Source organism: Perna viridis, chromosome 3, assembly GCF_037379345.1.
Source record: "Perna viridis isolate PV_CMFRI_1.1 ecotype Kerala chromosome 3, ASM3737934v1, whole genome shotgun sequence".
In the NCBI taxonomy this organism is placed as follows: domain Eukaryota; kingdom Metazoa; phylum Mollusca; class Bivalvia; order Mytilida; family Mytilidae; genus Perna; species Perna viridis.
This window is the reverse complement of record NC_142447.1, coordinates 20,353,694-20,370,240: the sequence shown is the minus strand read 5'-3', so window position 1 is coordinate 20,370,240 and position 16,547 is coordinate 20,353,694. Positions and strand designations below refer to the sequence as shown.

The window sequence follows — 16,547 nt, the reverse complement described above, 5'->3', positions numbered from 1 at the left end:
TTAACGGCAATGTATGTTATATTTCAGTTTGACTAATATTTGAGTATTTAATTTCAGTACGTCTTAAATTTATTGATATTACGTTAATGCCTTTCCATCATTGTTGATAAATTATTAGTACCATGTTTTACTGCTTATAAGGTTATGCATTACAATGAGTAGCTAAAGAGAAACCGTAACGTTCTTCTTAATTTGTGAATCCATGTTTTAATACAAGTTATTAAATTATTGTTTTAACCTGTGATAATCATACAAGGTAAATTAACTCTATGGTAAAATACATTAACAACTGTTTTAGCTTTGTTTTATTTATAAATGAATGTACATATCTGTTTTGTTTTTCCCTTTCAAAATTTACCCCATTTTGGTACAAACAAACATGTTCCCGCGGGACACTTCAAAAACTTTATGTATGAATAAAAAAAAGCAAATTAACTAGCACTCCAAATAAGAATCATGCCAGATTTGATTCATGGTTGAAAAACTTACCTATTTTTAATGTTTGATATTTTGTTTAAAATGTTATAGTAAACAGAAATTAGCACGTGGCTTTTCATATAACCCTTGTTCTAAGGAGGTACATATTATATAAAAAGTACTGTTTAATTCAAAATTAAGAAAGATCAATCTGTAAATGACACAGAAATACAATTGAAACTGTTGGATTTTCAATGTGGATTTTCTCCTAAGAGCAGCAGATTGTGCACATTTTGTGATAGAAATTAGGTTTGCATTTATTGTCGCTTTACCTATTTGTGTAGGGGCATGGAACATTCAATTCAGCGAATATTTAATTATACTGAGAATTACAAGGACGTAAACGGACCAGCATGCCGTCTTGAAAATATATTGAATCAAGCCTAGCAAAAGCAAACTAAATCTGTAAAAGAAAATGTCTCCTCAATATTTCATTTACTTGTTGTAATAAAACAAAAATATCTGTAAAAATATATTGTATTCTACATGAAATCATATTCACGATATAAACAACAAAACATGAAATCAAACCTGCTTGATTACTTTCTAAACTCAAATGTACGACAGAGCAATTAAGTTACAAATCAATCAAAAACCTTTTATAACTAGCGAACCTGAATTTCTATTTTTTTTTTATCAGATATAGAAAAAATACAATAAAATCGAAATCTTGTGTAGGAAATGCTGTGATAACTGTAATAAAAAATCCTTTAAAATCTTATTTTTTTAAAGAATTTTACATGCAAAAAAACAATTATCTATTAGATAAGATAACACATCTTATGAGTTTTTAAAGACCACCTGTGATAAATCATTTTAATTACAGCATTCAACAGTACAATCAAACAGTGGACAAACGTTTTCAACTCTTTCGAGAGAAGATTTGATTCACTAGATTTTTTTATGGAATGGACACCCCTGTTTTGCACAATTCTATACATGACAAAATCATGTCCGAGACAGTATATCTAATTCAAAGTTCTCAAAGGTTGTAGGCTACACATATCACTGATCATTTTAAATCACAACCAATAATTTCAAGTGAGCTCAGACAAAAAAAAAACTATTCAGCTGTATACAAAATACATACTGCAATGCATCCTCAGAGGAATCATATTTGAAAACTACAAAAATGTTGTTAAAACAGTAAAAGGTTAAGCAGATATCACTACTGTTACTAGTACACAGACTAGAAACCAAAATATTCTGTATTCTTGATAACCATGACAATTTTTAGTATAGTGAACTCTGTCTAAACTGAAAGTTTTGTCTATGGTTGAGTGAGAAGTATCGTTAAAACAGGTGGAAAATGTTTTATAAATGGACTTAACACAAGTTACATGTTTTCTTAAGCTTTAGACAAGTTTTTGATTCAGTTGAGTCAGATTTTAATGCCTTAATTATTTTCACACAAAGAAAGCATAAAATGTTCATTTTTACAAACATCAAATACCAACTACTTATATAATCGTTGTTTCGAAGAAAAATGATTCAACTGCAGAAAATGGAAGAAAACCTGGCAAGACTTTACTTTGTAGCAACAGAATAGAATAGTAAATATGACAAAACCGACTATAGAAGAATATATACTTTTTATCATGTTTAATTCTCTACCATTCTGTCATTAAAGTACCATTCAGAAACACCCTGACAAACACATGTTTCATGCAGAATTCAAATAATCGTATTCAATTTCAAAGCAAAACTATAAGAAGCAACAAATAGGATATCAATGGAACACTGATACTCCGCCATATAATCATGTGAAAGGGAGAGGGCAACATTAGTGTTTAAAATGGCTTAACTCAAAATCTACATTTTGGATTTTGCTGAAAACTGGACTTAACCTGTAGTTTATAGTATGAACAACAAAAATTAATAATTTTATGTTTTATGGTATTTGGTGCAGCTAAGGAGAAAGACCTTATTATCGAAAGAACAAAAACACACATTATCAAAAGCAACAAGCCAAAAAAGTACATCATCACTCAATATGCCAGTCTAAGTAAGAAAAGACACTTTGGCAGTACTGACTGACCTTTTGGAATATAAACTGTCACTACACTCAAGCAATACAGATTATAGTTTAAGTTTCCAACGAATATTTGTAATTATTTCTTTAGTGAGACAGAAAAAAGACATTATTGTGGCACATAGCATGTTTTTACATAATATGTTCTTCAACAAAGTCTCCAAATTTAGGATGTCTTTACCTCTAAAATATTTACACCTATAAAATACATATATAGAATTTTATTCTAAATACACATTAAATTAAAACAAATATATCATTATTAAAAACTTGTAATGGAGGTATAAAACGTTATAGAATTGTTACATAGTATCTCATTTTTATCAATAATTAAATATAAAAACAACTGTTTTAAAACTCAATTATGATGATTAAAATAATAAAAAAAACTAAAACTATCGGACATATATTCTCCTTCAGTAATGAAATATTTAAATTGTTTCTTCCCTCTGGATGTTAAAATAAAAAATCCAGCATGTGTGCTTTAGCGAGCATGTTAAAATCATTATTTGACCATAGAGAGTGGAGAAATAATTTAAATCAAGAAAATGTAAAATTGGGGGAACTCACGCAGAAATTTAATTTCCACCCAGTTGTTAAAAATTCACATACATTTTAATTACCGGCTAGGAGAAAAAGAATTCTTTATACAAAAATGGATCATAAAATCATTTTTTTTTCAGGATAAAGTGATCTATATTCTTCCTCTCACATCATGAAATTTTGATTTATATTATGCCAGCTTCAGCAAGCATATATTTCACCATCTAAAATGGATTAATCTTATAAATAAAATCCAGCTGAAGGCGGATGTTTCTAGAAAAGCAGAGGACACTTACCCTACCGGTGCACCAGGTTACCATTATAACCTTGGTTCTCTTGATTACTCTTTCTATTTCGTCTATGTCATGTAACACCGAAGAATAATAATCACTCATGGAGATAAAATCTCAGTTTTTTGGCTGAAGATTACTTGGAAATTTAACCACCAACTCAGAAAAGAAGAAGTCAGACACAAACACAATCAATCTGGAAATAGGACTCAGTTTTCGTTTTTTATAACAATACCCCTCAATATCTCTTTACCAAAAAATCGAAGTGTTGTTAGTATTATGGGGTTGAGATACAGTTAGTTTTTTTCAGGCATTAATCTAGAAATACATTAAACAATCTCAAGCAATAAAATATACCTCTTCGATTTGGACTCAACTTTGAAAATGGGTGCTATTTCCCTGCAATTAACTATCATGCACAAATATAAATATTAGATAACTTTCTATAATGTGTCATGACATCAAACTTAATGGTTTTGAGGGGATTGCTCATGAACAGAATATATCAAGTCCTAGTGTTTGGTTGAATCATCCAGGCAATTACCTTTCTGATATCAAACCTCATTTTCTTTTAGTTTCATCACATTCAAATAAGTTGCTTATAATCAGTTGGGCTTTTTATAATGACAAGTTGATTATTTTTTTTACACCTAATCTTGTTTTATATGTAAAGTTCTAACCATATGCAAGACTGGTAAAACCATCAAGCTCTTTATATAGATATGATATATATACATATCAAAAATAAATGTAAAGTAAATGTGTAAATACAAATGAGTACTTTTCTAGAATATACCTGAACAATGTATAAGTACAATAACATGAAAATAATTGATCACAAAAAAATAACAAGATCAAAGCAAACAGCATAGCATCAACAAATATAATATCAAATGATATCAGTTTTATGAATACAGATTCAATGTTTATAATGGAAAACAATACAAGTTCAAACACAATTGATATGTAAAAGAGATTAAGAACAAGGTAATATTTGAACTTGGAATTATTTTGGATCTAAGGAAAAAAAAATAAAAACTTAAAAATTCTAAGGAGGTTAGGAAGTTCTTCTTGCCTTTGGTTATTCAACTAACCTTATCCCTAGCCATGCTGGTGTGACTAATCACTGAAGTGAGAATTTGTTGTCATAATCTAAATTCCAAAACATTAATTCAAAATTCAAATAATGCCTTGTTTAACATGATTAAGTTGTTCAATGAACTATCAAGTCCAGGGGAAATCTATGGAAATGATTAAATAATTATACAATCTACCATACATGATAAATACCTGTGATACTTGCGAAGATCTTTTTTGACATTAAAGCAGTGTGGATGTTTTTGAGAAGATTAAAGTCTACAGTATCATCTGGTTTATAATATTTATTTTAAGTTTGTTACTTCTGAGATTACCACAAATCAGACAAATCAAAGTCAAAAAAAAAAAAAAATTAACAATGAATATTCCTTCAAGTCTTCCACTTGGCCTCTGAACATGAATTCATTAATTTGAATTATTCCCACATATCAGCACCTCACAAAAAGTTTTTGGCTTCTTGAACATTCATATACCATACATAATCTTCATTGAAAGTTTCATTTAATCAATTAAATGCAAAGAAGGAAATAATCTAATAAAGTAAGATGAGAAACAGTTCATAAAGAATGGAGAAAGAGTTGACACATCCCAAAAAATCCATTTTTAAGATAAAATGTTAATTTTTAAAATTTTAGCAGAAAGCAGCAGTCCAAGGTTTGCATTTCACATTATCTATGGGAAGTGCAATTTACCCAAAGGAAAAATACAATATTCTAAAGCATTGCAAGATTTAATATCTTTTAAAGATAAGACTTTTTATTTTGATTTATGGAAGAACTAAGAGTCATGTGACATAACAAATTAATTGTAATTAATAGTTATAGCAGAAATAACACTTTTAATGTCAATCATATAAATCTATAAATAATCATTGAGCAACCAATGAAACACAACCCTGTAAATCTTATCACTTTATCAAGGCTTGTGTAACAATCTTGTAAATCGTATCACTTTATCAAGGCTTGTGTAACAACCCTGTAAATCTTATCACTTTATAAAGGCTTATGTAGAAGTCTACTACATAAATCCTTACATTTATCATCATTTTTTTTTTCAGCACCATAAGAAAATGAAAGTAATATGTTTCATACCATTGACTTGGCACATGAAAATACATAGAATTTTTATGTTAGTTATTACTTCATACTACTTGAACAAAATTCAACTGCTACAATGTTCTTTTTTTACATTTTATGATATTTGCAAAGAAATAATAACCAACAAAGCTGTTTTTAGTACAGTTATGGGTTCCAAGATGTTTTTTTTTGCTTATAATTGTGAAAAAAAAATGAATTGTAATTGACAAAATACCATACAGAGATATAATTTTAAAAAAAATATTTTGCCTCTCATACAGGTACTGAATGGTTCTGATTCATAAAAAAAAATCTCAAATCTAAAACTGCCTCAAATCTTCAATATCAAGAAATTTGATTGGTTGAAATCTGAGATGATGCAGGATTTAAGACTTGAGAAAAGAAAAAAAAAAAAAATTTTAATTTTTCTAAAAACCAGGGCCAGCAGTAGGATCTATATGAACATGTACGGTAGAAGTTGTTCAGTAACCATAAATTGTCATTAAAGACACATCCCACTTTTATCTTGTCTATAATGTAAATAATAATAAGCATAAAAAATGTCTCAAATAACAAAATGAATCAAGAGGGTCAATCAGGCAGCTCTTCGTATACAATTTCATCATCACAATGTTGAGATTTTCTAAGAGGAGGCTTTGGCACTTGGCTTGCCTGTCCTCCAATCATTTCATTCAGCTTCCGTCTGAATGAGCTATCTGAAGACAGTCTTGCTACTGAAATAAGTACGAGAAAAAGCTTTTAAAATAATTTACAGAATAAAAGCATGCAAACAGAAACATATATCTTGTCAATATATTTTGAGATTTTGCATAAACTTATGAAAATACACATTTATTCCAAGCTTATTAGTCTAAAGCTAATTATATCATTAGAGAGAATTGAATACTGGCTACACTACTGTTTTCATACTGAACAAAATTAACTATGGTTAAGCTATTATGCTAAGAGTTGATTAAAATTTCTATAAGGTCTATGATAACAACTGCACTTCAAACACATTTTTAAACACACAAGATTCCTTGGCAAATCATTCCGATTCGTCTCTATATGAAACATTATATATTTTGATTCACGCATATTTTTATTTGGGCAGCCAAGCTTTTAAGATGTAAGTGCCAAAGAATGTGAGAAAAATAATTGATAAAAAACAATAATCCAAAGGAAAATGCTGTCAAATCAGCTTCAAAATGTGACCGTCCCATGCCAAATGTGTTAACGTTGGCACTATTGCTTTATATCTCTAATTATGCTCTACTATGTCTTTTGTCAGTTTAGGAAATCTGACCAAGTGTGTATGGATTATTAAAGTTACAATTCAGACAACCAAGTAGTTCTTATTTGGACTCAACAGAAACAAATAAATTTAATCTTGTGATTTGAAATTCACCAGAGGAGAACACTGAAGGACTACAAAACATTCTTGTAATCACAGATACCCCCTCATTCCATATCACTTAAAACAAAATGAAAAGATGATCATAATTTAAATCCTTGAAAAATGAATTATTTATACACTAATCAAATTTAGCCATTATTTCATACTTTGAAACATTTTGTTAATGCATCACAAAGATTTGGTACAGTAATAAACAAAACATCATCTGAAGCCCAACAGAGGGATGGACATAATGTCAAAGGATTTATACCATCATATTTTGAGACTGAGGGCTAACTTTCTTTTATTTTGAAGGCCATGATGGAGATACCATGAAAAACTGGATACAGGTTTATTACTGGTGTTATAGCACATATGTTGATGATATTCAGGAGATATAATTAGTCTTGATTAAATAACAATCATGGTTAACTGACTTTGGTTGAGCATTCATGACAGTTGACAATGAGATTTAACTTTTCTATCAGGCCCAGATAAATACCTAATCAAGGAATGATATAAAGTTAAGAAAGTGTAAATGGTCCAGTTAACTACCAAATTCATTAAGAGATCGTCATTCAATCAACCAACTCTACTGCCTGAACATCAACATTATATTGCTGTATTTAGTTTGAATGGGTGTGGCTAGCCACTGATTGACTGGTCCTTTAACATACCTCATCTATAAACACTAATACTAACTATTCAGTAACAATGCATGAGCTACAGATCCCATTTATCAAATCGGGGATCACCATTTTATTGCCTTTCTATTATTTCGCCACCGATCTTGCAGCCTGATATTTATTAAACCTATCCAAAGCTACTGCCATGTGACTAAACAATTTTGATATTTGCAGTATGAAAACATTACGACAGAACACTGAGCTCACAGTGATAATACGTAAAGACACGGTAGTATTCATTATTTACAATTAACTTCAACAATCTCATTACATTATAATACTTATTAATAATACCAAAGCTGACATCCCTGGAAAAACAAACATTTGTCCAATTGACAATATGCAAATTAAAATTTTGAGACAGCCCAGTCTTCCTTAAAAAAAATTCTAGTAATATGCAGGGTGCACAATTTACCTTCGAGCTGGCCTGTAATCTCAGGACTTATGGTGGGTGTGCTTTTGGAGCGAGGCCTCCCACAGGGTGCTGCAAAAAGCAAATCTTGAAGTGCAACCTTGTCTAGCAAGCCTAACACATGTTCAGAAGACATCACAGAGGACAAGATAATTTAACACAACACACAAGTAATGAAGTTCTAAAAGACATACACAACATATTGTAAATTGGCTTATATTGGATTAATTTTTTTTCAGCATTTTATTTTCAATGTCAGTAATATTACAGCTGTGGTTAAATTATGGTTTATATTTTTGACAGAATTTGAAAAGCTTCTATTATAAAACAAAACAGAAAAAGAGTAAAAACATTTATCTAGCATTTTTTCACTTCAAAAAAGACAAACAAAAGTAAAATAAAATCCAAAACAAACCAAATTACAATTCACAACTGATAAGTCTAGCAGAATTCAACTTGACAAAACAAACCAAATTACAATTCACAACTGATAAGTCTAGCAGAATTCAACTTGACAAACATGCATATGGTTTGAAGAACAAAATATATAAAAAAAGCAATGAAATTCAAGGAAATTGCAAACAATGAAGTAATTTCCACAAAAGAAATGGGCAAAATTGGTTGGGAGTTAATACCTAAAGAAGAACCAGTGATTTCTTAATATTGTTTTTTTAGAAGATAACATTATAAAAAAAATTTCTTCAACAGTTCAAATTCCTTTCAAAGCTAAGAGTCACACAAGACATCCAAAGAAGCTCTGAGTACATACGTACATGTAATTATGTATTATTGTTTTTATTCATTTGATAAGAATGTATTTCTTAGAAGGTATACTTATAACGATCCTCATTATACATGCATACATAAATGTAAGCTTCCTATTATATTCATGTAGATTTTAAATGGTTCTATTTTCCAAATAATAGACAACAAATACAAGTTAACATCACGTGTAAGTGGTTGTTTCCCTTGAAAATTATTTTATTGGATTTAAAATAAATAATTTTCTCAAATAAGAAATAGGGTCATTGTTCATGATCAAATACAAATATATGAAAAAAAACAAAAAATACATGTATGTAACTTGAAATATATCTTTGCTTCTTAGGACTGATATTTAAGTAGCATTCCAGCTAAGGATCATGCAAAATGTGATTCATGGGTAAAAAGACAACATATTTTCATTTTTGATATTTTGTTTGAAATGCCATAGTAAACAGAAATTAACAAGTGTTTTTTTTATATAACCCGTGCTCTTAGGAGATAAAAATTGTATAGAATGCACTGTAGATTTCAAAATCGAGGGAGATAACTGTGTAAATGATGCTCAAATACAATAGAATCTACTGGATTTTCAATGTTGATTATCTCTTAAGAGCAGGCAGATTTGAATGAATAATTACACATTTCATAGTATAGACCCATAAAACAACTTAATTACAAAAATAAAAATATGTAGCCTTTTTTTAAGGTGTATCATATTTTTCAGGTTTTGCATGATTCTTACAAAGACAGCTACTTAAGCTGCTTGGAGAAACTACATTTCCAACAAAGAACAATACTATCATGCACAGTACATAAGTTTTTTTTTTTTCATTTGTTCAAACTACATTTCTTCTTGAGATACACAAAATATGGAACAGAGGGGTCAATATCAATTTCCTCTTTTTTTAACTAAAAAATATACAATGACATAAACTTAGACAAATCTTTGTATTATATCTTTTGTTGGAAATAGATGTTTCTGTTTTCTAGTAAGAGCGAAGTTTCAAATATCAGTAATGGTGTATTTATTTGCAAATATTTCATTCCATACTTTAATATAAATACATTCACCAAAATCTAAGTAAAAAAGGGGGTTATAATTGAGCTATTACCGAGTACCCATTATTGTGCTAAAAAGCATTAAGTGAAAGAAAAGATTATTCTAAGGAAAATTTTCATAACTACGACCATTAAAGCATGCATGTGCAGTGTGCATTTTAATTTGGGGTTCTGGTATTCCTTTGGCGTTTTTGCTTAAGTCACAAAGCATGAATTTCAACACAAAGCTGTATAAGCTGAGTCTAAAGTGAATCTACACTACAAGTCTGAAAATCATAAATTGCTTTACTATAGTCACAACCTTTGAATTTTCACCACCAATTTCACCCCATAATATTTTTTGCCTTGCTTTGCACGGCATTTAATTCAACTTACGCCCCCCCCCTAAAAAAAAACAACTCAAATCCTGGATCCGCCCCTGTAAACTTCATTAAATTGTTATGTTATATAGATAGCAGTGTTTTATCAAATTTTCCCAGTGTAATAAATTTCAATAATTCACAATGTGAAATAAATTGGGTAATTTCAATCTCGCACTTTCTCCTGCCAAAACATCACAACTTTGATATTAATCTGCCAATCACAGAATTTAAAATTCACATGGAAAATATCTATAAATTAAGAAAATCTATAAACAAATAGGGTAATCAATTGGTTATCGTGAATAACCAAAATATGATCAATCGTGCCATGAACGCTTGAGTATTTAACTCTTGTGCGAAACAAATTCCACACACTCGTAAAATCTAAGCATTCTTCGACACTCGTGATAATATTTTGGTTAGTAATTCTTTCCAATTAATTATCCTTTTAGTATTTTTGGCTTCCAAATTAAACTAGTTCAAGAGCTATCAAAATTGAAACCTTATCTGCCACATCTTAACCCGTAAGTTATTTTTTCTTTAAATTACATCAGATGTTTTTAACAATTGTGACACCAGCAACACTTAAATGAAATATCAGACTTACTTATGCTTTTTGCAGTGATCGGAAGTCAAAAAAAAAAAAAAAGATGTTCAACAAGAAGAAGTCCTGGCCTTACCTGGAGTCATTGGAGTCATACCATCATCATAATGATTTTCAGGATCAGTCCATTCCGAAACGTTTTGGTAGTTTGGCTTGGGTGTGTTAGAAGGCGTGATTGGCTTAGTTGGCTTAGAAGGTTGTTTAAATCCAGCACCTATATTACAATATAGTTACAATGATAGAGAAAAATACAGGCAGATTCAGGAAAATTTCCATAAGCTAAATGGTTTGAGCATATTGCCCCCTTTTTCAAACCTTTGTAATCTCCTTCTTGCTTTCAATCTAAATATTCCTGGATCCACCTTTAAGAAGAAGACAGTATAGTGAACTATTCAACTAGACATAATTATTTATTCTCATACTTCACATTATTACTGAAAACATATAAAGTTTTGCAGTGTACCAATTTTTCATTATTCATAATTCTGCTTGTTATGAGCAAATAGATGTCAATAAATGAAGCCGCACAATTGATTTTTACACTTTACGCAGTGAGTTAATTTTGTTCTCAAAACGTTGAAAATGGATACTCTAATGTTCATTTAAAGAACTTGTGACTATAAACAACTGCACAAAATAATAAATTTACAGTATTAATGATTTCTTAAGAAAGGAATGAAGATTAAGAATTTTTAAATCAAAAGTAACTTAGATCAGCTACACTGACAATTATAATTGGGTAATAATTACTGTATCACATTATCACCCTACTTAAATAGTTATAGAGTATTCCAGATTTTGTTTTTGAAAGTTTGAAGGTGTATAATATACTAAATTAATTAATACCTCCTAACATAATTTTTTACTTAAAGCAGACTACATCTAATTCCTAATACATGTACTTTAGTTTAAATATACATGTATCAACATAAGAACAAAATTCAGTTGTAAAGTAATGAGAATCTACAAGGAAGATTACTGAGGAAAAATTCTTTTTGTGGATTCCAGTTTTCATGGTAAGTATCAAACTCTCGACATGGTGTAAAATTATCAATGAAAACTCAGATGCTATAATGAAATAAAAAAAATCAAAATTTCACAAACCAATGAAAATTTGAGTAACCATGGAAACTTGAAGTCCAAAAAATAATCCCATCACCATAAATATACATGACAAGCAAGCAAAAAGATAATTTGTCAGTTGAAAGGAGTTTTTAAAATTACTATAAAGGTCCTGTATGAACAACAGATGTTAATTCTTATTCTGAAGATAAATTAAAAAATGAGTTTGCAAGGGGTATAATGAATTAAATACAGCTCTGCCTTAAAACCATCATATCTTAAGATAATCAAAGAAATTTCTCAATTACATTTGTTCTATTCTAAAAATGATTCTTTCTGCGTTCATTTTCTTGGATCTGCTATACATCCTGAAATATATTTTGACTGGTTACAGTGTAAAAATTCTAGCACGAAATTTTCCTGTATTTTACTGAAGTAGAACGCAACCAAATTTTAAGTGAAAGTATCTCTAGTGACCAACTGTCAATCGCATTGTTATGGTCATTATAGTTTCTATAAGGTCTACTGAAGAATTTCCTATCAAAGTAAACTTAGGATTATGACATGCATGAATCACTTCTGCCTGGTTTTAAGGTGGAACTGTACTTAAATACATTGTTACACCATTCAACCTTTACCTAAAACACTTGTTGCTTGCATTACAAATCAACCAACACCAAACAAATAATGTGCAAAACTTAGAGATGTAATGTGCATACATATAAATACAGTTTTAACAATGTGCCATTCATAACTATGATGAAAAATATAGGTAGTTTTAGTCAATGAAAATGCCCCATTTTTGCAAAGCATAAAGCACCTCCTTAATACCTAAAATTTACATATATAAAAATTGAAAGCTTAAAAGCATATGCTTATTTTGAAGTGTGATATCATTGGAAGAAGCTTTATGCTATTATGTTTTCTATTTAAGGCATTTTTCTGGTCTTATGCCAAGTTTCCTGAAAATCAATAAGAGAGGAAGCATTATTTTCATTCTTTACATGCCCTAAGAAAGGATTGAGCGTGTTTTTTTACATTGTTCATAGCTTTTTTGTTATTTCAAAATCACAAAAAAAGGTTGGATAGTTAAATATTATGAATAGAGATGATATGGAGGCCCTCTTATACAAGAAATCAATTTCAGAAGTTATAGTAAAGCAAGTCCATCAAAATTCGAAATTTCAGTCTCCAACATTTTGAAGCATCGGTGCAGTAAATGAATTTTTAATGTGAACAGAAAAAAAACTGAACACTTGCAGTCAAACACTTTATGTTATGAGACCTTCTTAATGGTTCTTTCATTTATCACATTTATGATACTGTACAGTGGGTAATTTTCCTTGGATGCTAATTTTGGCATATTTTAGTGGTCTGTCTAAACAGGCCAAAATAAATTCTGCTGAATATTTACTTTGGGCTAAAGTACTTTGTAAACCACTTTAATTTTTTTTATATCTTTTTGTTTCAAAATTGCCAAATTTTACATCCACCATACAATATTTAATAAAATTAAAAAACTGTTTTAAAGCACATGATAGGCCCTTCCATTTCTTTATTTATTTTCATTTTTTTTGGTTCGGAAGGGATGAAGTTATAAATTAGTCCTAACCACTGAAACAAAAATAATAACAAATACAAAAAGCAAACAAATAAAAAAACAAAAATAAGCTTCCCTTCATAAATACAATTATTGTACAATGTGTGGACAGATGAATAGATTTATGCCATCCACCAAAGATAGGCATATATATATGCGAAGTGAATTTTTGGGGCTTAAAAAAAAAACAAAACAGAAAAGGAACCTAAGAACAAAATCTTTTCACATTTCATCTCCTACCTGGATTAGGTTTTGGTGACAATGGTTTTTCCTCAGATGCTTTCCTCTCAAATTTTGAGGCTATTGATGAAACCCCTCCTGGGTGTGACTGATCAACCTCAGGGGTTGTGTCTATTTGTTCCTTTGGTTTAATACAAGGTTCAACAACTGATTTTGTAGGTCTTAACCCTAAACCTTGGGGTGTTGGCACAGGTGGACTTATTGCTTCTAAGGATGAAGACTTAACCACATTTTGTCTTCCTGTGGGTTTCATTATTTCACCCACAGATGGATCTGCTTTTGTCATGTCTGTTTTTCTGAGTCCTAACTGTGCTGGAGTTAGAACGCCATCCCTTGGATCTATTTTGGCAACATTTGTTGGAGGACTTGGAATAGGCCTGCTTGGGAGAGTTGGTGCCTCATTGACTTTCACTAAAATTGAATGAGACAATTGGTATACATGATATTAGTAAACTTAAATTTTATAAAACAAAGAAAGTGGAATAAGTTTCAAAATCTCTTGTCATTCGATTCAAAACATAAAAAGAGCTATATTATGCTACGAATACGCCTCTCCCTTAACTATTTGTGACAAACTTGGAATAGGGAGCCATGGTACAAGTCTTCATGAAACAGCACTATACCAAATATCAAACATTTCCTTTCATAAGAAGCTAAGAAATCTGTTAAAGGAAAGTGTAACGGACAGACTGACAGACAAAGTGATTGCAATATGGCCACTATTTTTTCTTTATCAGGGTATAATAAATTACCGTGAAATGCATATTTAAAATCAACACTTTTATCAAAAATGATAAATATAAAGTATTTCCATTCTCTCTATAGATATAATCTATAAAAAGATTAATGTTCTTAGCAAAAATATGTCATTTATGTCAGTTTACTTTTTCCCACTAAAGTGATGCTGTGAAAGAATTATTATTTATTCATGGGGTACCAATTTGCGTGGTTTTCATGGATAGACCAAACCACGAAATTTAGTTCCTAATGAAATGAGGATTTTCCTTGATACGTATCCTGCAAACCTCAAAACCATGAACACAAAAATCCACTTGTGCTATTTCCGTAATTCACGAAAGTTTGTATCCACGAATTAAAGTACTTTCACAGTAATAGGAAAGGTCCTCTGTCATTTTTTATGGGTGACATCCTGGTAACTTAAAAACAATGTTCATTATGTCATAACTCAAACTTATATTGTTCCTGGTAGAGATTCCACATACTTTGTAAATAATTCCAAATCATCTTCCAAATATACAGAGGAAGATGTTTACAAAATGCTGGAAATTTTAATCAACAACATATTTGTTCAGTGTGGTGGATGTGTTTTTCAACAAATGGTCGGCATTCCAATGGGAATAAATTGTGCTCCTTTACTTGCTGACCTATTCCTTCACTCTTATAAGGCTGACTTTATAGCTGATCTGATATGAAAGAAAGAAAATTGTTTGGCTAGATCCTGTATTCTCAGTTTCTGCTATATAGATGACGTATTATCTTTAAACAATCCTAATTTCGGGGACTTGATACATCGCATCTACCCCAAAGAACTTGAGATAAAGGATACGACAGACACTGTGAGGTCAGCCTCATATCTTGACCTAGACTTAGAAGTTGAAGGTAAAGGAAAACTATTGACCAAACTTTATGACAAACGTGATGACTTTTCATTCAAAATTGTCAACTTTCCTTTCATATGTGGCAACATCCCTTCAGCACCTGCGTATGGAGTGTTCATATCACAACTCATACATTATGCCAGAGCTTGCCAAAACTACACAGAATTTTTTTATCATGCTAGAACTCTAACAAATAGGTTTCTAGAACAGGGTTATAATGCTACAAGATTGAAGTCATCACTACAGAAGTTTTATGATCGTCATCATGAACTCGTGAATCGTTATGGTGTATCCATTTGCACCATGAAAACTGATTTATTCAATGGGTCATAGTTTTCCTTTCCTCGTTTGTGTCTACACCAAACTTGACTTTTTATGAGCAACTCGGTGGTTCTAGAAAAACAGAGGATGCTTACCCTACCGGTGCACCTGGTCCATGCTCCCAGTTTTCAGCGGAGTCTGAGTTCCTTCTTTGCTTTTGTTACTTTGTATGTATGATTTTAGTTACTTTATGTGCTTTGTTGTGTATGTCTGTTTTCCTTATCTGGTCTGTGTCCCTGGATTACATTCTTTTGATTACCGCTATAACCTTGGTTCCCTTGATTACTCTTTTAAACTTACATTGTGCCTAGAATTCAATGCCTTTGACTGCTACTAATCAGATAAATCAAGTTTTTTCCCTGAGATTTTTGTTCATCAATTTGACCTCAGTGGCAGATCCAGGGGCTTGGCACCCCACCTTTTTATTGGAAAATTAGTCTTTTTCATGTGTAAAATTGACAAAAAATGGCAAATGATGTCACAGCACCCCCAGCTTGCATCCCTCCTTTTCAAAGTGTCGGGATCCACCCCCGGACCTGGTTATCAACCTGTAAAGATATTTACATTGTTCATTATTTTTGATGGGTATAAAGTAATTGATGATAAATGTTCGTGAAGGCTGCTATTTCCTGAGGTGCTAAACTTGCTGAGAAAAAAAAACAAATGTGAAGACAACCACACAAATTAAGATCCACAAACCTTTAGTATCAGCAGGAGTAAGCTTTATTTCTCGCAGCTGATCACCTAAGTTAGGAACAGATTTTGATCTCTCATGCATTTGTCTTGGTGGGGGTGGAGCTGCAATTTCATAATGTCATATAATTAGATTGGTTGCGTTTATTTTAAACCGTATAACTTAAATGTTAGAATGAAATAACGATTTAAGTTTTTGTCGCTTATTAAGG

The 16,547-nt window shown here is 30.7% G+C and overlaps 1 protein-coding gene across 23 annotated transcripts in view; it reads right to left on the bottom strand.

Moving 5' to 3' along the window:
* Positions 1-938: 938 nt before the first annotated feature.
* Positions 939-16,547, bottom strand: part of LOC148621378 (uncharacterized) — a 63,618-nt gene continuing 48,009 nt past the window's right edge. For 19 of the 23 annotated variants that reach the window (XM_088575638.1, XM_088575641.1, XM_088575654.1 and 16 more), the window contains 5 exons: positions 16,342-16,440; positions 13,703-14,113; positions 10,877-11,014; positions 8,014-8,082; positions 939-6,250 (listed from right to left, as the gene is read on the bottom strand). In XM_088575638.1, coding sequence (XP_088431764.1) covers positions 6,108-6,250; positions 8,014-8,082; positions 10,877-11,014; positions 13,703-14,113; positions 16,342-16,440 — 860 coding nt within the window. In that variant the 3' untranslated portion in view covers positions 939-6,107. Of the gene's footprint in view, positions 6,251-8,013; positions 8,083-10,876; positions 11,015-12,661; positions 12,825-13,702; positions 14,114-16,341; positions 16,441-16,547 lie in introns of those variants that run through there. The other 4 variants (XM_088575647.1, XM_088575648.1, XM_088575652.1 and 1 more) reach the window with 4 other exon arrangements.